Source organism: Lacerta agilis, chromosome 5, assembly GCF_009819535.1.
Source record: "Lacerta agilis isolate rLacAgi1 chromosome 5, rLacAgi1.pri, whole genome shotgun sequence".
Classification (NCBI taxonomy): domain Eukaryota; kingdom Metazoa; phylum Chordata; class Lepidosauria; order Squamata; family Lacertidae; genus Lacerta; species Lacerta agilis.
Genome location: NC_046316.1, coordinates 73,162,851 through 73,188,369, shown reverse-complemented (window position 1 = coordinate 73,188,369; position 25,519 = coordinate 73,162,851). Strand labels below are relative to the sequence as shown.

At 44.7% G+C, this 25,519-nt stretch overlaps 1 protein-coding gene across 1 annotated transcript in view; it reads right to left on the bottom strand.

Annotated features, from left to right (window-relative positions):
* MED12L (mediator complex subunit 12L) overlaps nt 1-25,519 on the bottom strand; it is a 177,262-nt gene that overhangs the window by 26,325 nt on the left and 125,418 nt on the right. The window contains 13 exon segments of the mRNA XM_033150449.1: nt 999-1,367; nt 2,954-3,115; nt 4,088-4,223; nt 4,627-4,736; nt 12,098-12,187; nt 14,958-15,069; nt 17,198-17,359; nt 17,933-18,123; nt 18,247-18,321; nt 19,258-19,446; nt 21,091-21,293; nt 22,356-22,469; nt 24,901-24,996. Coding sequence (XP_033006340.1) covers nt 999-1,367; nt 2,954-3,115; nt 4,088-4,223; nt 4,627-4,736; nt 12,098-12,187; nt 14,958-15,069; nt 17,198-17,359; nt 17,933-18,123; nt 18,247-18,321; nt 19,258-19,446; nt 21,091-21,293; nt 22,356-22,469; nt 24,901-24,996 — 2,009 coding nt within the window.

The window sequence follows — 25,519 nt, the reverse complement described above, 5'->3', positions numbered from 1 at the left end:
CGACTATGGGGTCATTTCGCTTTCAGGCCGAGGGAGCCGGCATTTGTCCATGGACAGCTTTCCGGGTCATGTGGCCAGCAGGACTAAACCACTTCTGGTGCAACAGAACACATTGACAGAAATCAGAGCACATGGAAACACCATTTACCTTCCTGCCACAGCGGTACCTATTTATCTACTGGTGCGCTTTCGAACTGCTAGGTTGGCAGGAGCTGGGACAGAGCAACAGGAGCTCACCCTGTCGCGCAGATCTGAACCGCCTGGTGAACTACAGCCGCTGCCAAAGCAGCTGAGAATGGTGCCATCTGCCCTCCTTTACAGAGGGGCCCTGATCGCAACAAGGCAGCTTGATCCTTGGAGGCAACAGCAGTTGCACTGCTAAGTAGCCTTTGCATTGGTGACTTCCCTGCTCCAGGGGGTGGGAGGGTTAATGAAGCTCAGGCCAATGCAGGTGACCTCACCTGAGGCCTCTTCTCCAGACATGTTTGTCACCCAGAGACAAACTGCCTTGGACATGTACTGTTGGGGACACTATGGCAGATGTTGAAGTCGTGGGCCCAGCTGTGCTTCCTGCAACATTTTTTCTGACAGTTGCTCACCATCCTGACTCAGTGTTCTTCACTCTTCTCTTATGGGTTGTTTCCCATAAGAGCCATGCTCAGCGCAGGGGGGAAAGGAGAATGGTTAGACAGAAGAAAATGGGGCTGAGAAGTTAGGGGACAGTAATGCTGAAAACAAAAACAGTTGGAGAGAGATCTAAACTAAGATATGACGGATGTTCCAAGCCAAAAAAAAAACCAAAAAACCTGTAGAAGGCTGAACATAGGAAAGGAACTGGCTGGGGCAGGGCCTCCTGTACTAACAAACACCTTCCATTGGGGGGCGCACCTGTTCCTGCCTCTCCTAAGTAGCAATAGGAGTCAAACCCAAGCCTGGATGCCCCCTTCCCACTCAAGAGGTAAAATTTCCATTTCATGCCACAAGTTTTAATCACTTACATCAGGTTTGGAAGTTGGTTTTGTCTTTCGCTTCTTGCCTTTTGCCTTCTTCTCTTCGTCTGCTGAAGGTTTGCCCTGATCTGACAGCTCTGCTGACTTCCTTTCCGGTTCCTGAGATGCAGGGGTAGCAGGCTCTTCCTCCTCCTCCTCTTCTTCAGGAGGGAGAGGTAAAGGCTCGAGGTAGTAACTTCGTGGCTTGGGTTTAGAGTGGGCGTGGTAGAGGAGGAGGTGCTGCTGCTCCTCGTATTTTATTACTTTCCTATCGATACGGACAGTTCCAAACCAGGCCCAGGATAGCGGAGCAGGATTTCTATTGCCTTCAAATAAATCCCACGGGGATACTTTCTGCTTCATTGAGACTTGAAGCCCCTGTTTATAAACGTAAAGGGATAGTTTTTTATTTGTCATTTCTTACCTAAACTTCATGTAGCCTAAAATAAAGTTGCAGCACACACGGTAATGTGAACTATTAAAAGTTATGCACAGGACAGTCAAAAGACAATTATGATTTATCAGTAATGTAAAACAAAGATGTCACTCATTTTGAATGTCAATCACACCTCAATATACTGTATGTTTTTATTGTTATAAATTGCTTTGATTTTTTTTAATGATATAATGTATACAATTTTTTTATAAATAAATAAAAACTCTCCAGAATTAAAACTAGGTAAAATTGATAGCTGTCAGAGTATTCAAAATAATAATCTATGCCATTCAGCAAAATCTTTCAGAAATAAAACTTATATATTGCATCTGACTTCCCCTTAGAATGTTTACAGTCAGTCTCCACCTAAATCATAAATGTTTTGTGTCCCTGGTTTAATCCTCTGTAAATATCACATAAGTAAAGAGTGAAATGTCTGCAGCAAACGTTAATTAGAAAGTTTAATCATATTTGGGTCCCCAGCCTTGTCAATCTCACAATCCACAACATATTCTAAATAAAATAAAAATTGTTGAATGTAATGGACTTCAAGTTAAGACTCAAACCTGATGCAGCAGCTGCTGTCTTGAGCTCTTGTGATGGGCAGCTTGACCATTGCAATTTGCCACTAGTTGGCAGTATTGTCTGCACTTAGTTTGTGGTTTTAGAATCTGTCGTTCAAAAGTGGCTTTAGATTATTTCAGACAACAGACATAGTGAGCTCCTCCTGCAGCCAAGCTGATGCCAAACATATTGCTCTGCTTTCCTTTGGACCATATCAGAGAGGCCAAGAGTGGGGTCTTGTGTCTGGGCAGCCCAGGACCTCCATATACAATGCCAGGCTTGTGCCCCAGGGAGGTCACCTCAGTGCTGCTAACACAGTGGTTTGATTTCACCCCGGGGTGTACTTCCTTATTTCTTGAGACAAACAGATGCCAACAACACTCTTAGACTGCATTCCTAACCCCTCTTATCTGGGAGCAACCCCCATTTAATTAAGTAGGCTTTCCATCCAAATAGAATTGGTTAAGATTTCCTTTGAGCATAGAAGATTCACCACGGGGGTACCAAAATCCACTCAGCTACAAATAAGTAAAGCCCCAGTCCAAATCTTGCCTCTATCATGGATTCACTTGGTGGCCTTCATAAGTCACTCAATCAGCTTCACTCTTCTCATCTATATTAGAGGGGCTGATAAAATTAATGCACGTTATAGAGTTCTTCTAAGAATTTCTAACTAGGTAATGCCTGCAGAGTTCTCTGAATATTTGGAAACACTATGCATTTTTACAAGTATTATTATTAAGTTGAATGTTGCCTAATAGAAAGGGCAAATAATGTTTCTTCGCTTTGCAAAATATGGCAGAAGCTGTAATAACAATACTGTAGTTTTTTACATAACAGAAAAACATTCACCGCCTTCTGTGAATAAATGAGTTGAATGGATCTGATTAAGGGCCACCAAGTTATCTTTTGACTGTCATAGCATTAGAAAGTTGGCACGCCTTAAAGTAAAGTTTATTCTTGCCTGTTTCTTATCGATGGAGTCAAATCCAGCAATTTTGTTTCCCTTGGTATCAATCAGTGACCCCATAGGCTCACAGGCAATAATGTCGCACATCTGCTTAGGCAAGGGAAGAAGCTGACGAACTTTGTCAATACTTTCTGAACACTTATCTCCCAGTTCTTTCTGCAAGGGGGTAAAAGGACAAATGTAAGGAAGCATTTCACAATTCCAGACCAGAAGTGTTTCATATGAGTCATTTCCCTGTACTTTTACTATTTTTATTCCGCAGTCTTCGCTGTGCCTTAAAATGTGCTTTATAAGCTATTTCCGCTCATCTGATGGGACCCCCTCCCAAAAAATCTAACTATAGAAATCTGCATTTAATGTTGATGTAGAAGCCTTAAGAACAGATGAGCAATGGTGTTGGGGGCGGTGAATCATCTGCAGTTTTAGCCTATCACATTGGGCCAAGCCACAGAACCATGGACAGAAAGCTATCCTGCATGCCAAGTCAAGACATTTGTCCAGCTAACCCAGAATTGCCTACTCTGACTTGCTGTGGTTCTACATATTCTTTGGGCATTGAACCTGGGACTATTTCCTTGCATGGCATGAGCTATTGTTGTCATACAAATACTGCATCTGTAATAAACAGTGCCTAACAGGCAAAGGGGCATACACTCCTATTTGGAGGAATCCCAATTACAAAATGTTTGTACACACACATCCCAGAGTAGACTTTTCCACAGCAGGCTTGGAAATGTTCTGCGGAAATGAACTGGAGTGATTTTTGTTTGTTGCAGTAATCCATTTGGAATTGGGTGTGTTAGTGACATCTATTAATTAGTCTAGATCCCTTGCCTAATATAGATGCAACACTGCAGATGTTAAGACTGGGAAATGGCTATAGGCTTGTGCAATTTCTCCTCCTGCCTCCTCTCTTGTATGCTTGCTCCTGATCTCTTAACAAGGCTAGCAGATGACTTGTGCAACAAGCCTTTCTGTCCTGTTTCTTAATTCTTATTCATTAGTACATGATCTTATTCCCTTATATCTACATACTCCTCCTTTACACAAACAAGTGGGGGGGGGGAACTTCTAGGAAAGAGATTTGTTTAACAAAAGCATATTTCAGAAGTCAGACGGGAGACTTACTTTCAACTTTTTCACCAAATTCATGTATGCTCTTTTGTTCTCTTCAGATCCCACCTGGGTTGCATTTGATAGGTCAGAAGCTAAGGTTCCATTGATCAACACACTCAGCATGTCAAGTACAGTTGTGAACAATTCACTAGGAGCATTAAGAAAAAAGCAGTGAATTACACCACAAATCTAAATTGGATTACATGAGTCTCTGAAAGGAGGTCCTATCCCATCTGCTATTTTGCTTCACTGTGGTACTTTCCACAATTTCTCAAGTCTGAATACCTGCATGGCCCTTTTCTCAAGATACGCTCTGGTTCCCCTCCAACTGTAGCAGGAGTAAGACACCACCAGCCAACAAACATTTGTTTTCTCGGCAGTGTCTGAGAAAGCCCTGGTATCTTTGAACTTGAACTCACCAAGTTAAAGTTCTGGAAGATTCCTCTTGAAAATAATATGGCGGGAGCTATTTCAGACCCTTTTAGCAACTTTGCTATTGCACGGGGGGGGGAGGGAATAATGTTGCGTTATTATTAATGGTGCAGACGTACTTGTTCGATTGCATGTCAACGGTTCCCGATGTTATTATTTGAAGGAGCAGAAGTGCCCAGTCTGTGGTCCACTGCGTACTTCTCTGCACCGTGTCAAACATTCCACCCACCTAAAATGTGAACCACATGAAAAGAATTGAAGATAAACATGATGGGACTAAATACACTGTGCTTTGCTTAATTTTTTTAATTATTATTAATTGCGAACACATAAATACATCAAATATACATAAATAAAACTAAAATGAAAATAGAGAATATAAAAAGAAACAAGAAACAGAACAAAGAATGAAAAGTAGAAAGATAGATAACAAATTTCAAAAAATAAAAATAAATATAAATGTTTCATATCAACTTCTACATAGGGAGTTCAAGCGTTTTTGTGCTCTGCTTTATTTATGCTTATGGCCTAATTACATTTATTCCTAGTATGTCCGTATAGGTAATGTCACGGCAACCTTGCCTTTGGTGTTGCGGTGAGATAACAGCCGGCTCGTTTCTCGCTTTTGAAAGCGTTTTATTATCCTTACTAATTACAGAGCTATAATTCACGTCTGCACTCCATTAAAACAAACATCCTAACTGCTATCTTCCGTTACGCGCCTTTTCCAGCACAATAACCCCTTGGTGCTCCGGAAGTGACGCGTGAATCTCTTCTTCCCGCCTTTGCTCCCCTCCTCCTGTTTATTACTGACATCAGCACTCCCCCTTTCTTCTGGCGATACCTCTAAGAGATTGCTGTCATCATCGTCGGACGTATCTGTTGAGATTAATGGGCCCGGTTCTCGATACCTCGCCCCCTCCCCCTGCCTGTCTGTTTTGCTGCTTTCCCTCACTGATCCTCCTCCCACGCTCCTCTCCCGATCCAGGCTTGTCTCCGTGACATCCACTCCCTCCTCCAAGCCCCCTTCCTCCCCGGAGTCGCTGGACTCAAGCGGATGGTGTATGATCGTGCTAACATTCTCCACTTCCCCGTTCCCATGCTGCCACTGTTCCGTGCGCGGTGGAGTGACAAACCCCAGGAAGTCTGTGTCCTCATTTTCATCCGACTCAAACACCGTCTTCCACTGTTCCGTCGTAAAGGGTGCGAATGACACTACCTCGTCCACCTCCTCCTCTGACCAGTCTGGATGGGGTTCCTCTGCCTCCTCCCCTCCTCTGGACCCTTGGTCCCCCATGCCCTCCTCCTGATGTCCCTGCCAACATTCATACCCCGGTGGGGCTGGCTTTTGTGGGTATAACGCATGGAATTCGGCCTTGAGGTATTCCTCCTGAATATTATCATGGCGCATCCATGTGTTGTTCTCGGGGTCCTCCCCTTCCCAGGCTACCAAGTATTCCACCTGCCCCTCCCTCCACCGGGAATCGAGGATCTCAGTGGCCTCATTGCCTGCCCCCACTTCCTCCACTGAAGGCCCTGTTGTCACCCCCCCTTCCCCTTGATAAGGGTGCCCTTCCCTGTATGGTGTTAACAGCGCTCTGTGAAACACGGGGTGAATTCTCATGTCCTCAGGCAACCTCAGCTTGAAGGCTACGGGATTGACCTGGCCCACTACCTCGAAGGGTCCCAAACGTCTGTGCTCTAACTTCCTGCACCTGCTTCTGGTGGGCAGCCCCCTGGAGGACAACCACACCCTGTCCCCCACCCTGATGGCCTCCCCCTCCCTCCGATGCTGATCCGAAGCCCTCTTATAGGCTTCTTTGGCCCTGTCCAGCGTGCTCTTGAGTTGCTCGTGCAGTTGGAGCATCTCCTCCGCAAAATTTTCTGCCGCTGGCACACTCGGGCCCCGGTCCTCTCCCCTCGGGAACGACTTCGGATGTCCTCCATAGTTCGCAAGAAAGGGTGTCATCCCTGTGGAAACATTAACTGAGTTATTATAGGCAAATTCCGCTAAAGCTAGGAACTTTGGCCAGTCCGTCTGTCGTCGGCTAACGTAGCAACGTAGGTACTGCTGCAGTATAGCATTGGCCCTCTCTGCCTGTCCATTCGTTTGTGGGTGCCTGGCCGTCGACAAGTTGAGTTCCACACCCAAGAGCTCCATGAGCTTGCGCCAGAACTGCGACGTAAATTGGCGGCCTCTGTCGCTCACGACCCTCGATGGTACTCCATGCAGCTTGAAAACGTTGTCTACAAACAACCTGGCTGTCTCCTCTGCCGACACTGCCCTGGGACAAGCCACAAAATGGCACATCTTGGTGAGCATGTCCACTACGATTAGCACTGCCGTCTTGCCCTTCGACGCCGGCAGATCTGTCAGGAAGTCAATGGACACCATCTCCCATGGCCTCCCCGGGGTGGGCATGGGCTGCAACAGTCCGGCAGGGGGTCTATTGTCACTTTTGACCCGTTGACACAAATCACAAGCTTGCACATAGCCTTTGACGTCCTCCTGCACCCCTGGCCACCAGAAATCCCTGGTGACCAACTGCAAGGTCTTTTGCTGTCCCGGGTGCCCTGCCGAAGGGCTATCGTGCAGTTGCTTGAGAACCTTAGCCCTCAAGTGATCCCCCGGAACATATAATGCTCCCTTGTAGAACAACAGTTCATCCTTGGCTACGAAGCCGTCTTCCACCCCTGTACCTTGTTGCAGGTCTTTGAATTTCTGCTGCGCAAACGCATCTTCCCTAGTTAGACGTCGTATGAGAGACTCTTGATCCCTGGCTCCAGCGCACTGCCATCGGCTGGGTGGCATCACATGTCTCTCCTCCGGCACTCCCTCGTCCTCTAGGTACTGCGGCTTGCGAGACAAGGCGTCCGCCCTCGCATTCTTGTCCCCCGGGACATAATGGATCCTGAAATCAAAGTCGGCAAAAAATTCCGCCCATCTGAGCTGTCTCTGGTTGAGCACTCTGGCTGCTCTCCAGTACTCCAGATTCTTGTGATCCGTGTAGATCTGGATCTGATGGCGGGCTCCGATAAGGAAATGCCTCCATTTTTTGAGCGCCGCTACAATGGCCAACAGCTCCTTATCCCAGATGGTGTAGTTGCGTTCCGATTTGCTGAGTTTTCTTGAGAAAAACGCACAAGGTCTCCAGTCGCCTGCTGCATCCTGTTGCAGCAGTACCGCTCCTACCGCCCTGTCCGACGCATCAGTTTCCATGCGTATGGGCCGCTCCGCATCGAGGTGCAGCAGCTGTTCCTCCGAGGCGAATACCTTGCGTAACTGCTCAAACGCCTCCTGCGCCTCTGGAGTCCACTGAAACTTCTTCTTAGTACTCAACGTGTCGGTTATTGGGCTAGTGAGCTGCGCAAAATTCCTGATGAACTTGCGGTAGAAATTGCTGAACCCAATGAAGCGTTGTACATCTTTTCTGGTATTGGGTGTTTTCCAATCCAACACTGCCTTTACCTTCTCCCCGTCCATTGCCAGACCTTTGTCCGACACCCTGTACCCCAGAAAGTCCACTTGCTGCACATGAAATTGGCATTTCTCCAGCTTCGCATACAGTTGATGCTGTTTCAACTTCTGCAACACCTGTCTCACATGCTGCTCATGCTGCTTCTCATTTTCCGAATAAATCAAGATATCGTCCAAAAAACATACACAGCTCCGGTACAACAAGGGACCCAGCACATGGTGCATAAAGGCTTGAAAGGTGTGTGAGCCCGCCTGGAGGCCAAAAGGCATCACTGTGTATTCGTAGGTGCCAAACGGGGTAAACATAGCTGTTTTCCACTCATCTCCTTCTCTGATCCTTATGAGGTTGTAAGCTCCTCGTAAGTCCAACTTCGTGAAAATCTTCCCTTTTCGCACTGCCGCCAACAAGTCGTCGATCCTGGGCATCGGAAAGGCGGTCGGTTTCGTTCGCGAGTTTAAGATCCTGTAGTCACAAATAAGGCGTTTTTGTGCCGTATTTTTCTTGTCCACGAAAAAAATCGGACTTCCTCCCCACCGCTTTGGATTCTCGAATGAATCCCCTTTCCAAGTTCAGTGTGAGGAATTCCTTCAGCTCCTGCAACTCCTGCTCCGACATAGAATACAACTTTCCTGCAGGCAACTTTGCCCCCGGCAGCAACTCAATTTGACAATCATACGGCCTATGGGGGGGCAGTATGTTGGCTTCCTTTTCACTGAACACTTCCTTGAAATCTTCATACTGTGGTGGAATTCCCCTGGAGTCTTCCAACCGTACCGTGGCGATCCTCCCCTCCGTCTCCGACGTTTCCACCTCCATCAGGCAATTCTCCGTGCAATGCGAAGATCCGAAGGTGAGCGACCTCTGGTGCCAGGCAACGACCGGATCGTGAAGATCTAACCAACTCATGCCCAATATGATTGGCGCTCCGGACAGGTGTGTGACATTGAAAGCAATCACTTCCTGATGCCTCGAGACGCTCATCCTCATGGGCGGTGTCTGATGCCTCACTTGGCCCCCCAGCAGCTCTCTCCCATCAATGGTGGTCACCACCAGGGGAAAATCCAAAGGCAGTAAATGGATTTGGTGGGCCTTGGCGAAGCTTTCGGACATGAAAGAGGCTGAGCTGCCCGAATCTAGTAGAGCTTCTACCTCTAGGGGGTACCCGTTTGGCAATTCCAGCCGTACCATCAGCACAATTCCCGGCCTGGGCTCCCTTGGAGTCACTACACTCTGCCGTTGTGTGGGGTTTACTTGCGTGCCGCCTGGTTGGTCTTCCCCTCTCCTTTTTCCAACCAGGCGTTGGCGTTTCCCTGCTCCTGTGCTTCCCCACTCGCCTCCTGCCCCGCAGCCGCTGCCATCCCTTGCCACACTCGCTTCTGCGAACAATTACGGGCTAGGTGTCCCGTCCTGTCACACACAAAGCATTTGCGCGTCTCCTTCTCCCCCTTGCTTAGCAGCTCCCTGCGAGGTTTCTCTTTGAGGCTTTCTCTTGTGTCCAAACGACCGATTTCCATTGGCTCTTCGGGGGGCAGATGCTGCCTGTTTCCCTGAACCGGCTGAACACCCTGGGAAGGCCTCCTGTAAGCATGGAATGTCTTACTGCCCGGTACATTTCGCCCTTCCCATTCCCTTAGTTCCTGCCGAACCCCCACTTGCAGAGCCAGTTTGATATAAGCATCCGTATCCTTGGGTTTCGCTCCCCTGCTTATTTCATCCAAAATTTCCGGGTTCAGCCCCTGCTGAAAGAGCGCTTCAGTTTGTGGGGCTAAAATTTCCCATCCCAGTTTATGGCAGAGAAGGGTAAATTTAGCCACATAATCTCTCACTGTCCCTTTCCCTTGTCTGAGACTCATGAGTTCCTGCTTGGTTATCTCTTGATCAATGTCACTTGTGTAATGAGCCGCCATGGCATCCAAGAAATCCTGGAGATTCCCAAGCGCTGGGTTGTTACTTGCCAAAAGTGGGCGTACCCATTCTCTCGCTGACCCCGTCATGTGTGAAATAATAAATGCCACCTTCTCAGCATCAGTCTCAAAGTCTTTCCCTCGCACCCTCAGGGCATAATCAACCTCAGTCCTGAACCCCAAATATCCCCTGGGGTCCCCATCAAACTTACTCACTGATGCCAGCTGTTGCCTCTGAGTCACCACTGCTGTGGCTCCTCCTCCACCGGTCTTGCGAGCCTCATCAAGCCTAATTTGAAGATCTCGTAAATCTTCCTCCAGTTTGGCAACTCGAAGCTCAGAACGCTTATTTCTCTCTTCCAAATCAGCAGCTCTGGCTTCTCCTTCCTGCCGAACTTTCAAAATTGCTTCCTTGGCTTGAATCTCCCAGCTGGCCCTCGCAGCTTTCATCTTCTCTTCGACCCCTTCCATGTCTCCTTTCCAACAGTCCCACAGCAACGCAGTAGAGTTAGGATGTGTTGTCACGGCAACCTTGCCTTTGGTGTTGCGGTGAGATAACAGCCGGCTCGTTTCTCGCTTTTGAAAGCGTTTTATTATCCTTACTAATTACAGAGCTATAATTCACGTCTGCACTCCATTAAAACAAACATCCTAACTGCTATCTTCCGTTACGCGCCTTTTCCAGCACAATAACCCCTTGGTGCTCCGGAAGTGACGCGTGAATCTCTTCTTCCCGCCTTTGCTCCCCTCCCCCTGTTTATTACTGACATCAGCACTCCCCCTTTCTTCTGGCGATACCTCTAAGAGATTGCTGTCATCATCGTCGGACGTATCTGTTGAGATTAATGGGCCCGGTTCTCGATACCTCGCCCCCTCCCCCTGCCTGTCTGTTTTGCTGCTTTCCCTCACTGATCCTCCTCCCACGCTCCTCTCCCGATCCAGGCTTGTCTCCGTGACATCCAAGTTCCTTGGAGATGCCAAACAGCTCTTGATACGTGGCTCTGGAGCAGCCATCCTTCCATTGACATGTCCCTCCTGTGTCATATGCTGCCATTAAGTGGCCAGTCCCTTGGAAGGTCTCTCACGCACTTCATCTTAAAAAACAACAACCCAGCAGCCCCTCCACCTACACAGATGTGGGAGTGGGTCTGCACAGAGGGCGTGGGCAAAATCAGGATGTAACATGAGATTCAAATGACTGTTGGGCTGCCAGGTTGCATTGAGTCTAGCACAGCAGTGTTTGTTACACAGTGCTATGCTAGACACATAGAACACACAGGGCCGGCGCGTCCATTTAGGCGAAATAGGCAATTGCCTAGGGCACCAAAATGGAGGGGGTGCTGGCCAGGCTTGCGTGGGACAGGCGAGCAGCAGCTTCTCTGCTACAGCGGAGAAACTGCTGCTTGCCTCTCCACCACCCCCACCTCCCGCTAAAGCAGGCTTTAGGGGGGGCGGGGGGGCACCAGAAGGTGGTTCGCCTATGGCGCAAGAAGCCCTAGCACCGGTCCTGAGAACACAGTGGGGTTCTATGAGGTGCCTTGCTGCAAACTAATCTCTCTGCCTGCATCAGTGCAAGACGATAGCCTCGGAGTTTCTCTCATATTAAGTGCTTGCCACATTACCTGCACACACAAATGTGTAATGGATTTACACGTTCTTCATTTTCCAGTTTCAAGATGCAGGTTTTTTATTTTATTTTACGGATATGAATATCACATTTGAGGAAAATAACTTTCAGGGTTTTGGACTAGATGACCCTTGCAGTATCTTCCAAATTCTGTGAGAACTTCTTCCATAGGGTTATTTTTTCAGATGAGGAAGCACAGGCAGCCAGGGAGGCTACAGAGCACTGAATAAATGTTTAACGGGAAGAAAATGTACATGCATACCACCCGTGTCTACCTGGCAACAATAAAAGTAAGCTCAATCCTGCAACGATGGAAACTGAAATTCTAAAGCAGTCTGCAAAAGAGGTAAAGAAATTGGAGGGCAGGTTTCAGCACAGAACCGTTAGGCTTGCCCTATGTCCTCTTTTTCCAGGACACGTCCTCTTTTTCATGGTTATGTAAAATGCGAGTCATAGTTAAAAGTAGAAGTCGGCAAATGAGTCCTCTTTTTTGCTCTTCAAAATATGGCAACCCTAGGAGCAGTTTTACTGAGGAATGACATAAAAATAGTCTAAATAAATAATTGTGCCTTTTTCTCACCAAATTAAGACGAAGTTGCAAAGCGTCGTGCATCATTTGTCTAGCTTTAACATCATTCTGGTATCTCTCTTCCCTCCAGTTGCTTAATATCTAGGAACAAAAGTCTGATTAACTTAAGCATGCTTACTTTAAACCTTAACGATACTCATTCCTGGTCAACATTTATATATATATATATATATATATATATATATATATATATATATATATATATATATATATATATATATATATATATATCTTTTCACCCACTTCTATGAAACACTTCTCACGAATTTTGGTTGTTGTTAAATGTCTGCTTGCTATAATTTATTACCCTGTATCTTCTCTTGCCCAATTTAACTGATACTTTCCATTATTTTTACTTATGAAGTCCCATCTGTGGAGCCGTTCAAAGAAAGAGTTGTCCTCTTATCTAGTCATGTAAAAGAAGAGCCACTTGCAAATGTGTTCTCCTCTGGGTGAAACTCCACACATGTATGGGCTCCCCAAAAGTTGCCTGTGAGAAGTCATCATTTTCCACTGAGCACACAAATTCCTTTCATTTGATAGGTGAGAAAGGGAAGCCTCCGAATCACACTCTACAAATAGCATCTCTCAGTGGCTGTTAATACTTTCTACAGATTGCAAGCAGAGTTGCAAGGATGGTAAAGTAAGAAATGTCTCAGATCCAGATTGAAGTACTGGGAGGTACCAGAAGTACTGGGAGGAAGGAGGAAGGATTGAAGGCAGCCGAAACAGAAATGGAGGAGGGAAGTGTCAGAAAATGGAATAGTTAGAAACTATATCTAAAATGAATTTTGTTACATGCTAACTGTGTGTTTTACAGTGGCCTGGGAGCTGCTCTTGTAGTACTGTAGTTACACACAGATGGAGGAGCGGGGCAAGCAATAAGGTATCTGTCCACAACAATAAAGAGTCCTTGCTTGGGAATGATTAAAAAATTGTCATATGCTCTGCGTACCTAGTCAGTACAGTCGTACCTTGGAAGTCGAACGGAGTCCGTTCTGGAAGGTCTGTTCGACTTCCAAAATGCCCAGAAACCAAATTGCGGCTTCTGATTGGCTCCTGCAGCCAACTGGAAGCCCTGTTGGATGTTCGTGTTCCAAAGAACGTATGCAAACTGGAGCACTCACGTCCGGGTTTGCGGCATTCGGGAGCCAAAATGTCCGAGTACCAAGGCATTCGGGATCTAAGATCCGACTGTACTAGGCTGGTTGTGGGGGCATACCAAAACTAAGTGGCTCACATGTCATGATAGCAGCATAGGAATCAAGCACTGAAATTAAGGGTTGAATGCTGGGTTCTGTCACCTTCTAATCTATTTTACAAACTACTGTATTAACAAATGAAGCGGCAACATGCCCCACATTAGGCCTAGTCTATTCATCCAGCAGAATGAGGTGGGAATGGGGTATTAGACTAAAATGTACCTATTTGGACCACACCCATGGGGACTGCAAGTTGCGGAAGCCTTTAAAAAAAATCTACACATACACAACACTCCCTGCAAGTAAAAAGTCAGTGCAAAGGGATCAGGCTGGGCTAGAGCCTTTCTCCCATTCTCACCTGCAGATAATTTATTTTTTACATGGGAGAGCAATCAAAATTGATGTCCCCCAACTTCAGTCTGAAATAGTACAATCCATTCTATCAGAATATGACCATCTCATTGACCTCCATGTGTAAGTCATCTAACTTTGATATACCAGTACACGTTGACTCTAAGACTATCTGCTGAAGAATTTTCAAAACAGGGCCCTGTCCTGGTGTATATACTTCATCTGACGTATAAACTTCTATAAATAAATCCATCTACAGAACAGATTTTTTGAAACAATCGTATCATTTGAACTACTATCCAGTATTATTTTACTTCTGTTGCCCGAGTTCTTGCCCTTCTACCATTTTGATGTGCTTTAGGCCAGGATCCAAAGAACCCTAGAACCTGTTTTGTGAGTCAGTGGGTTCTGGATTTCGGATTCTCAGAACTCCAAATTTGCAGTGCCATGCGGCAAATCATTACTGGAACTGTGGGAAGTTTCAAGAGCAAACCTATGCTAGTATATAGCATGATAGACTAGTGCTCCAAGAAATAGAACTAAAAGTCCCACACAAGTCACTGATCTCACTTAAAGTAGCATTAGGCTGGTATTAGGCTATGTGCACATTAGGGACCTTAAAATGCAGCAAGGTCATTTTTCCCTGCTGCATTTCAAGTCACATTTTTACATTGCTTTACACACCAGAGAGGGAGCTGGGATATCTTCACTCGATGCAAACTACCCAATTTGTTTCCCTGTGTCTGCATTTTCCCCACAGCTCCTATTCAGCGAAGACTGCAGATGCGCTGCAAATATGTGAAGTGTTCACTGCTTGTCTTTTCAGATCAAATTGAGCCTGATTTGAGGGAAAACACATCTAACAGCAGTGCTTCTCAAGAAACTATAGGATACATATAGAATGTGGGTAACTTGGCTTCAAACATCAGCAGTGGGAGAGCACTGGAGCCAGAGTAAACAGTAATGTGTGCATAGTCTTAGTACCTAAAGTGAAGATGTTGCAGATGCAGTACAGAACAACAAGGCAAGCTCAATGTAATGGGTCACTTTGGCAACAGCAATTACTTCTATCCCTGCTTAGGTACCTGAGAGAGTTTGCCATTATTATTTTTAATGCAGATGATTTTGTGTTGTTTTTTTAATAAAAAAATCAGCAAAACCTTCTGTCATTTCTCTCCATTTATGTTCCTGAAACTCACACAGATGGCCTTTCAAATTTGGTTTCCCGTGTGCCTGAGCCCATTAGTATAATTGATTTTCATCTGATGCAGAGCACAGAATTATCTGCTTATTTTTACCTGATTAACTTGATTTTGTAGAGATGTTAGAAGCCCTTCTCGCTGCTCATCCTGTCCCTTAAGGCAAGTAAGCACCAAAGAAAGGAAAGGTTGCTGACTCAAAAGAGACATGCTTTAAAAGAGGCAGAGACAAGATTCAATTAGTAGTGTTACTTTGATATTTCCTGTCTCCAATCCCTTCCTTCCCTTTTTCTACTCTTTCCCTAGCAGGGTTCTCTTCACGTGCTCTGTTATCGCTGTTTCAGCAAGCTAAAAAATACTCGCACGCTAAAAGCCAAACATTGGGACAGAGGTTCTTCAAACCATGGATTTCCCTGGGAGCTCTCAAGGAGTTCATCAGCGGGAATATTGGTAACAGCTGCCACAAGATGTGGTGAGATGTCATTAAAGGTGGGGGCTGGGCAAATCCATGGAGGGAAAGTCTATTATTTAGATTAGGCACCCCCAAACTTTGGCCCTCCAGATGTTTTGGACTACAATTCCCATCATCCCTGACCACTGGTCCTGTTGGCTAGGGATCATGGGAGTTGTAGGCCAAACCATCTGGAGGGCCGGTTTGGGGGTGCCTGATTTAGATCGTCAGGATAGCTACCTTCAAACTCTAGGTGTCAGAGTCAGTATGCCTCAATACCAGCTGCTGGGGAGCAACAGCAGGAGAATGAGTGCTGCTTCCATGTGCTGCTTGTGAGCTTCGCAGAGGTATCTGGTTGGTCACTATAGGAAACAGGATGCTGAATTAAATGGACCATGGGTCTGAAGCCACAGGGATCCTCCTTGTGGTTTTATGACAAGCAAGCGTCTCTTCAAAAGAACATGTATATATCATTACTGATATTCTTCCATAATATTCTTCCATAATATGAGGCCTCAGGGAACATTGCGAAAGTTGCATAGGTGCCCTAGCTAAACAAAAGTGCACCACAGGACACACCTAAGTCTCTTCTGCAATATGCAGGTGGTACGTGGTGTGCAGATCAGTGCAGAAAGTGTTCCCGAGAGTGTAGGGAATTTGAAAATCACTGCATTATGACCACGGTATAAATAGATGCCAACGCACTCGTGTAAAATGTGTAATGGTTTTTAAGCTGGCAGCTTCTTTTGGAGGAGGATGAATAAGTTCGTGGCTCACTTCCTGTCTCATCAGAAACAGAACTCTCACATCCCCTTATCCTTTGAGGAAAGCAAGCTGTCTCCACATCTTCCACGGCTATCTATAAAAAGAAGATGTGAAAGTTCTCCTTCGGACAATGCAGAAGAATATAATACACTGGCACTCTCTGCTCTCCCCATCGCCCTCCCTTTTTGTGTGCCACTTCCAAAGCAGCCTTTAATGAAAGCCAGAGGAATGTGCAGTGTTCCTACCCTATTCAGGTTTGCAGGAAGCCTAAGGCATTGCGCTTTTAATGGAGTACCACAATGCTTATCAGGAAGTATCGTTCAGTGATGCTAATTAAGCAAAGCAAAGGTATTTGGACAACTAAGAACTAGTATAAGGCAGATTAAGATAAAACACAGTTAAAAAGAAAGTATGATCTGAATTTTCAGCCATGAAGTGGGGAATGCAGGAAAAAAAGAAATGAAAGAAAGGGAAAATGCTGGTTTTTTATGTAGGCTTTTGAATATAGACAAGCAATTTCATGCAGAGAATTTGAATACGGTAGTTTATTGTGAAACATCTAATAACATATGTATTCATGCACACATCTGATCATGTCATTTCTTGACACCTAATCAGAATCCCATGTGAGAAGTAAACATCTATTTGTGGAAAGAGATATTTTTATTTGAGGGCTAGAAGTAAGTATCATTTTAAAAATAGGTATTTTCTTTTGGAAATGATGAGTAGGATCAATCCAGCTGTGGTGCCACTTTCAGTAAATTCTAACACATTATTGGTCCTTCTTTTTTTTTAACTGTGCTATTTCCAGAGCAACAATTGGGGCATTAAGAAGGAAAACATAGTCTTGCTTATGTGCTACATTTCTTCCTAAATGCAACCAAACTGCAACCTACCTTTCCCATAATAACTGTACTGGAGGGGGGAGAGAGAGAATGTTGCAGGCTTATTTCATAAAACAAACCTTGACTGAGTGCACAAACATGTCCGATTTACAATAGCAGGATTGGAATACAGTACTTGTAATAAAAGCACAAACTCTCCCTAGCCTGTCTCTGCATCAGATATTCCCAGTAAAAAGTAGCAGCATTCCCCCCCCCCCACTCTCCTGAATCATTTCTACCTCTTTTGCTTCTGCCTGTCTCTCTCCTTCTTTGAAGACGATCCCAAATGCTGGCCTTTCTCTAGTTCTTCTCCAGCTGCTTTCAAGACTCTGCCTTGAACAGAGGTAGGCAGCTTCGCGATCAATGGAGACACTAGCCAAGCGCCTCGCCTCTCAGAAGAACTAAAAGCATGAAACATACAAGACATTTCAAACAGAATATTACTCAGTATTCTCAGGGGTTTTTTTCCCCTTCAAAGCACCATATGCATGTGTGTGAGATACAGGTTTTGCAAACTACTTAAAACAAGGCAGGAAGGTAGATTTGAGCCAATACAGTTCAATATAATTTTACGCAAGTTGTGACCTGAAGTTCCACATCCCAGTCCCAAAGTTTTTGTGTGTGTGCTTTTTGGTGCGTACGTGGAGGACTTGAGCATGCAGAAATTCCCATTCACTGCAGCTGAAGAACTAATGTTTATACCTGCTGGTGTGCTTACAGTGCATGATCAACCAAACTGAGAAATTCTCACACGCAGAGAAACTCTGCCCATGCACTGGAACTTTTGAGCCCAGAACACATCACTGGACTGGGGAGACTTTTCTGGGCTTTGACTACTGGCTTTTGGATCCTTGAAATTAACACCATAATTATTATTAAATGCAACGCTCCAAGCTCACAACCCTCTCAAGTACTCATGTTAAAAAAAAAATGCAGATAATTTCATCTTTATCCATTCAGGCAGAGAACATTACCTTAGAAATGTCTTTTTACTGTTCTGCCTCGTAATATGTGTGTCAGCGTTTCCAACAGAGTTTGGACTGAAGAGGCCTATACCAGAGTTAGAAGAGTTATTGTTTAGGTCAGCGGATTGCTGAAACACCTCTATCGTCGCCTTTGCAATATTATCCAACAAGCTGTTCATTTCAGCCACAGACCCAGAACCCTACAGTGAAACATAAGTAAACTAGCACATTCATGATATCTTTGCTCACACACTAGGTTATTTTATTCTGTTTTTTAAAGGAAAACTTTATCGAATGAAACATTTATGTAAGGCGATACTCACAGGCTCCTTCATACACTGTTTGATCGTCAGCTGGAGCTCCAACCACGATTGGCGGAGAGTCCACTGATCTAAATTCTGTGCAAAGAATGACAAATAGTTGTGTCACCATTAAACATGGCATGTGATTTTGTTCTTGCCTGCGTATCATTGTCTTTTCTACATGCATATGGGACGCGGCTCATTTTGTTCATTCTTCCTGCCTACGGATGGGATCGGTGGGAAAGGGAAAGGGACCTTGCCTTGGGGATGTGCCTGTTCTTGATTTCACCCCCACCTTAAAACATAGCTTTTAGCTGATCTTAACTAAGGGCAGAACTACACGTTGTAGGTAAAGGTTTTAAAAAAAAAGGTAAAGGACCCCTGGACAGTTAAGTCCAGTCAAAGGCGACTATGGGATTGTGGCGCTTGTCTCGCTTTCAGGCCAAGGAAGCCGGTGTTTGTCCACAGACAGCTTTCTGGGTCACGTGGCCAGCATGACTAAACCGCTTCTGGTGCAAGGAACACCATGACGGAAACCAGAGTGCACAGAAACGCTGTTTACCTTCCCGCCGCAGCGGCACCTGTTTATTTACTCACACTGGTGTGCTATCGAACTGCTAAGTTGGAAGGAGCTGGGACAGAGCAACGAGAGCTCACTTCATCACGGGGATTTGAACCGCCGACCTTCTGATCGGCAAGCCCAAGAGGCTCAGTGGTTTAGACCACATCACCACCTGCATCCCTACATTCAGTGACCACGAGAAGAAGCCATACCAATGCAGGCAGGCAAAAATCTTGTATGGAGCCTCCCTCCATACACGAGCTGCACACATACAGAGTTTCTTCACATCTCTGGCTAGCGTATGCTTCAGTAGCAGAAGGGGTTGTGGCTGGCAGGAAAGACTTAATTCCCCTCTCCCTTAATTTTATCCCTTTACAAGGGATGGTATGTATACAGGGACAAAAGGGTCTAATGTGGTAGGAGCAAGAGGAAAGAACATCAAATACAAAGCCTTTATTCTGTCTGGTTACCTGAAGAATACGCTTGATGTGTTGTCTCTGAGGATTGTCACCCTCCGCACATTCTTTAACTCCATGAGGATAACAGATAAGCTGCAACAATTTTTGTGCTTGTTTGTTTGAAAGGACTGGGTCCAGGATAAGATCTTTGTCAGTACACAGTCTTTCGGGTTCTTTCAAGCAGTGTTCTCCCACCCACTCCTATCGACAAAAAGTTGAATTGAACATTAATCACAGCAAAGGCAATGTTTGTTTGTTTGTTTGTTTGTTTCGCTTGTAACGCATAACAAAAAATCAACATTGTTCATGATGAGTTAGACTCATGCTAGCACTGTAAAAAAAGCTATACTTTACATTAAATCCAAGTCCATTATGCAAAAGATTTAACAGGGAAGAATTTAGTTAAATATAAATGAAATATACTCAGAGTCAAGTGTGAATTTCATGCTCTTTATTCAGCTCATAGTAGTGAGGAATGCAGTTCCCCCAAAACGTCTGCTTTATATACACTATTTACACAATGGGCCCCACGTGATTGGCTAATTCCGGGATACTCCTGTATGCCAATCAGGTTGCGGATTCACTTCCACCTGGAGCTGGAGTGGGTGGCTCCTGTGGACCAATCAGACTGCTGCATTCTGGATCCTATTGTTCTAGGACCAATCAGACTGCTGCATTCTGGATCCTATTGTTCTAGGACCAATCAGACTGCTGCATTTTGGATCCAATTCAACTCAGTACATAACAATAAAGTTATTTTAATTTCTTTTAAGACAAACCATCTTTTTCTCTGGTTCAACTCTCAGGTATTCCGTCAAGAGCATTTACATGCCGCTGACTAAAATACTCAAGGAACCCTTTAAAAAGGAAATCACAATGTTCAGCTAAACTCTCAAATGAATTCCAACTGTAATCACAACTATACTCATTGTATGTTTGAGGAAAAACTTCATGACACAAGGAAGAAAAGAATGGTGGGATTACAACCACACCTGCGCAGCTTTCCTATCTGTTGAGAGTTCAAGCATGGGCACAAAGTTTACATGGGAGCCACAACCATAAAATCTAACATGCCTAGACCTGAATTGCACGGCTAATTCCTGAATATAGCATAGGCTATTAGCTGCACCGTTAGAGGCTTGTTCTTTCCATGTTTAATCAATGAGGCTGGGGGGCTGGGTAAACCTGTCACAGGTCGCAGCTTCCTTTACCCCTAAGAAAACATACATTTTGTTTTGTTTTTGTTTAACTAAGGTAACATTGTGCGGTCAAGTGTACCCCAAGAGGCTTCGCATGGCCGGAGTGTGGACTTGTTCTCACATGTGTGTACATGACTCAATCTTCATCCCTTGATTACTCAGCCAAAATATGGGAACCTTGGATAGATATCTGGCAATATCAAAGTCAGTCTGGACAGATCAATCTATGACAGCTCATTCACACATGAGTCATCACTTGATGCCATAGTTGCCAACAGTGTATACAAGTTTATGGGAGGAAATGACCTGGAAGCCCCGACAATCAAATCCGTATTACTTTTTTTTTTATTACATTCATGCTCCAACGTTTTCTCCAAGGAGCTCAAGGTGGCTTATTCATTCCCTCTCCCTTTTTTATACTCATGAAAACCCTGTGAAGATTAAGCTAAGGTGTTTTGGCAGACCCAGGTCATCTTCAGGGTTGAATGGCTTCCCCGGCTACCTTCCTCTACCCCCATCACCCACCTATATTTATGAAAGCATGTCACGACTGTCTTTGCATCCCTGGAATATGGCAACAATGATTACTCTTGAAAAATAAATTCATATATACAGATAAACAGAGAAAAACAAAGGGTTATGCTACCTGCTGGCATATACTTCTTAGCACATATCTAGCATATTCACTGAGACTAGCAGTTTCTATGGAGAAAGGTTTTCCGCATGATTTCAAAGAATGTGAGGTGGCATCCCATATCTCATCTTCATTAAAGTCACCTAGCAATCTTCGCACTGAGTAATCTGACTTCTTCAAGGAGGGCATGCTATTGCTTCCAATTTCCGCATCACCTATGGAGTAGAAGCAGCACAAAGATGAAGAGTATTCTTACTGTTTAACTATCAAAAACAACCTGGGCAAGCCACAATTTAAGAAGGATGTTGACAAGCTGGAATGTGTGCAGAGGAGAGCAACCAAGATGATCAAGGACTAAGCCTCATGAGGAGCGCTTGAAGGAGCTGGGTATGTTTAGCCTGGAAAGGAAGAGACTGAGAGGAGATATGATAGCCACCTTCAAATATCTTAAGGGCTGTCACATGGAAGAGGGAACAAGCTTGTTTTCTCCTGCTCTGGAGGGTAGGGCTCGAACCAATGACTTCAAGTTGCAAGAAAGGAGATTCCGACTACACATTCAGAAAAAAAACTTTCTGAAAGTCAGAGCTGTTCGGCAGTGGAACAGACTCCCACGAAAGGTAATGGACTCTCCTTCCTTGGAGGTTTTTAAGCAGAAGTTGGATGGCCACCTGTCATGGATGCTTTAGCTGAGATTCCTGCATTGCAGGGGGTTGGACTGGATGACCCCGGGGTCCATTCCAACTTTGATGATTCTATGACTCTAAGCAATCCTGCTGAAGCTGATTTTTTTACACCTACTGGGTAGCAGGAAATAGAAGAATTTCAATGAATAGAAGAAATACAAACGCCTCATCTCTTGTATGATTAATCCTTAAAACATCAGATTTTAAGATATAACTGTAGCTCAGGGATGGCGCACTTCTGGTCCCTTGTCTTCCCTGATCACTGGTCACGTTGGGTGGGGCTGATGCGAGTTCAACATCTGAGGGGAACGGACGGACCCATGCTCTAGTCTAGACAATGTTTTCAGTCAAAATCAAAATTTAGTAGGATCCTATGCCTGCCTATTCAAAAGTAAATCCCACTGAATTTGATGAAACTTACTCCCATGTAAGTGTGTGTGTGTGTGTGTGTGTGTGTGTGTGTGTGTAAGACTTCAGCCTCACAGGGCAAGCCTGAGCATGAGTCCCACAAATTCAATGGAACTTTCTCCTAGGAAACTTGGTATGGGGCTGCAGCCTTAACCATGAAATGAAGAACATTAAATGTGATCTTACCAAGCATCAGTATTGCTTTCAGCACAGCAAACACAGCACCCACTTCTATGCTGTTGTGAGCAGCAGTTAAGAGGTGACGATCACAAGATGATCGAATTCCTGGGAAAGATTTCCCTGTGGAAAAAGAACAAGCTTTTTTTATTACTGTCATTGTGTTTAGTGAACTTGGCCCCACCTAATTTTACTAGGCTTCTAAACACTGCGGTGGACAGACATACAGTGGTACTTCGGGTTACAGACGCTTCAGGTAACAGACGCTTCAGGTTACAGACTCCGCTAACCCAGAAATAGTACCTCGGGTTAAGAACTTTGCTTCAGGATGAGAACAGAAATTGCACGGCGGTGGCGCAGCCGCAGCGGGAGGCCCCATTAGTTAAAGTGGTACCTCAGGTTAAGAACAGTTTCAGGTTAAGAACGGACCTCCAGAACGAATTAAGTTCTTAACCTGAGGTACCACTGTATTTTGTGGTGCAAGTGCAAGGATGTCAATACTATCGATACTACAAGTCTTAAAACAAATGGCCCAATGTACGTGTGCCCAATGTACACACGTGCCTGCCCAAGGCCACATCGCACACTATAGAAGCAAGTGCATATTCAATACTCAAACACTGTCAATGGAAAGTATCGATTTAGTTTCAGTATACAGTCTGTGTGTGGTTCATGCAGCATGATTTTGTGATATAATGCAGTCAGTTAAGTGTGTGTGCGCACCCCACTCCCCCTTATCTTCTCTAGAGGGCAGTGGGACTCAGATTTAAACTGCAGTGCGAACATTTCAACCAGTTTCCCCCCGAATGGATGCAAGGGGGGAGGCAGTGGGCAACTTAATTGAATAGTACAAACTATTGGAGGAAGGAGAAGGGAAGGAAGGAAGAACAATTCAGCTAAGTATACTGTTCAAAATTAGTGTCTAAACAACAAATAGGACGGGATGAAATCAAATAAATTAGCTATCCTTGAGGTGATCAATTAGAGGCCTGGCTGCTGCCGCAGAGTCCTGGTCTGTCACTCACAGGCTGTGTGAGGGCTAAAAATACTGCTCTGCTGTTGTTTTCATTCGCAATCACTGTCATCTTTGCAGTCTCTTTTTCCTCTCTCAAATCTTTAAGGGCATGTACACACAGTGTAATAATGTGCATTCCATGTAGGATGTGGGCACATTTTTGGGGTGATGTACACACAACATGGCCGCCACTTCATCCCTGTCCCATACTGTGGGTTGATCTAAAGCACATTCTACAGGAACAGTTTTTTTATCTGTTTTGTGCTGCATTCATAGGTCCCCTCCTATTGGGGAGCACCTAGTGATGTTCTGCCAGTGCTTAGCGTGCGTGAATAGACTGACTGAGTGGAGTACATCAATGCATACTGCTTCATGAAACACAGCCACCTGTATGTAAAGACAACATGGATAGCAACTCTCCCTTTTGGCAATGCTATCGTGCGAAAGTACATATATTAAAAGCTATGTAAAATAGTGCTTTGTGAAGAAACGAGGCCTGATTGTTTCAAATCCTACGTGTGTAAACAGCCTAACACTCTTTTCTTGAATCTTTTCAACCAAAGCACCTCAGAACTCTCTCACCATCTTATCAGAAAGTCCCTATAAAAGGACTTAAGAGTTATAAAGAAAAAGCAGAACTATGCTTCCAAAACAACATACCAGGTGGTCCCTTGAACAAAATGGCTGTTTAAGGCTATAGGTCTGTGTCTCAGCAATGTCAATTTAAATAGGATTTTATCCAGTGCTATTCCAGCTCTCAGTAAACCCCCCGAAGTGAATAAACATGACTAGTTTGTTCTGTATACACACTACACATTTAAAACACATTCAAAGCACACACCCACACCCCAAAAAATGGATAAGCAACAGTGCCCAGAATTCTTTGATGGAAAGAATGAGCTTTAGGCGTGTTGTGTATACTCAGACTTAGGTTCATTAATTTCAGCAGCCCTACTCCAAATAGAATGTTGATGATGATGATGTCATTAAATTTGTAAAAAGGTAAAGGTAAGGGACCCCTTGGATGGTTAAGTCCAGTAAAAGGCAACTATGGGGTTGTGGTGTTCATCTCGCTTTCAGGCCGAGAAAGCCGACGTTTATCCACAGACAGTTTTCCAGGTCACGTGGCCAGCATGAATAAACTGCTTCTGGCCCATGGGAACACCATAACAGAAGCCAAAGCTCACGGAAATGCAATTTACCTTCCTACTGCAGCGGTACCTATTTATCTACTTGCACTGTTGTGCTTTCGAACTGCTGGGTTGGCAGGAGCTGGGACAGGGCAACGGGAGCTCACCCCGTAGCGGGGATTCAAACCGCCTACCTTCTGATCGGCAAGCCTAAGAGGCTCAGTGGTTTAGACCACAGCGCCACCTGCCCTTTACCCATAGATCTCAGGGCAGTTCACAGCACAGAATTACAAGAAAAAGAAACACAAAATACATAATCAAAACAAAAACAAAGACACAAAAATAGCCTCCCATTCTCCTTTGCCAAACGGCAAGACAGAAGGTCTGGAAATAGATTTGAAGTATTTACCAGTAGGCAGCAGGGAAACCTCAGGTGTTTGAAAGAGGTGGAACAGAAGCCTGCATGTCATCCTTGCCCCAGGCTCAGCATCTGGATCTCCACAAGCTGTGGGGAAAATGCGAACTAATCATTATACTACTGGAAACTAGCATTTGATTCCCAATATTTTATCTGAGCAGAAGTTTGAATCTAATTCATAACACTTTTATCAAGAAAGTAACAGCTTGAACAGCAATACTGAGAAAAATATTAATGCTCTGCAAAACAATGATCTAAACCATTTTTCATTTAAATGTTATTTTAGTCAATACCGCTTTGCTCTCTTACCTTTTTCTATCTAACAATTGTTTTATTTGAAACACACATACACACACAAATGTTGGATTTGTTTAGCAGGTGCGTATTGACAAGGCAGCTTGTAAAAGAAAATGAAAAATACGAGCATGAGATTTTTCTGCGGCTTAACTGGGTAAAAGAAGAGAATATTATCAAGGTTTACTTGTGGGAAAACAAAGAAGTGTCAGGGGGGAAGTAGAAACAGGCAAGAATCAGTGTGGATGATGAGCACAAATAATATCAAAGCTGAGAAAAAGCCAAAAATTCCAGAAACATAATAACGTAATGCTAT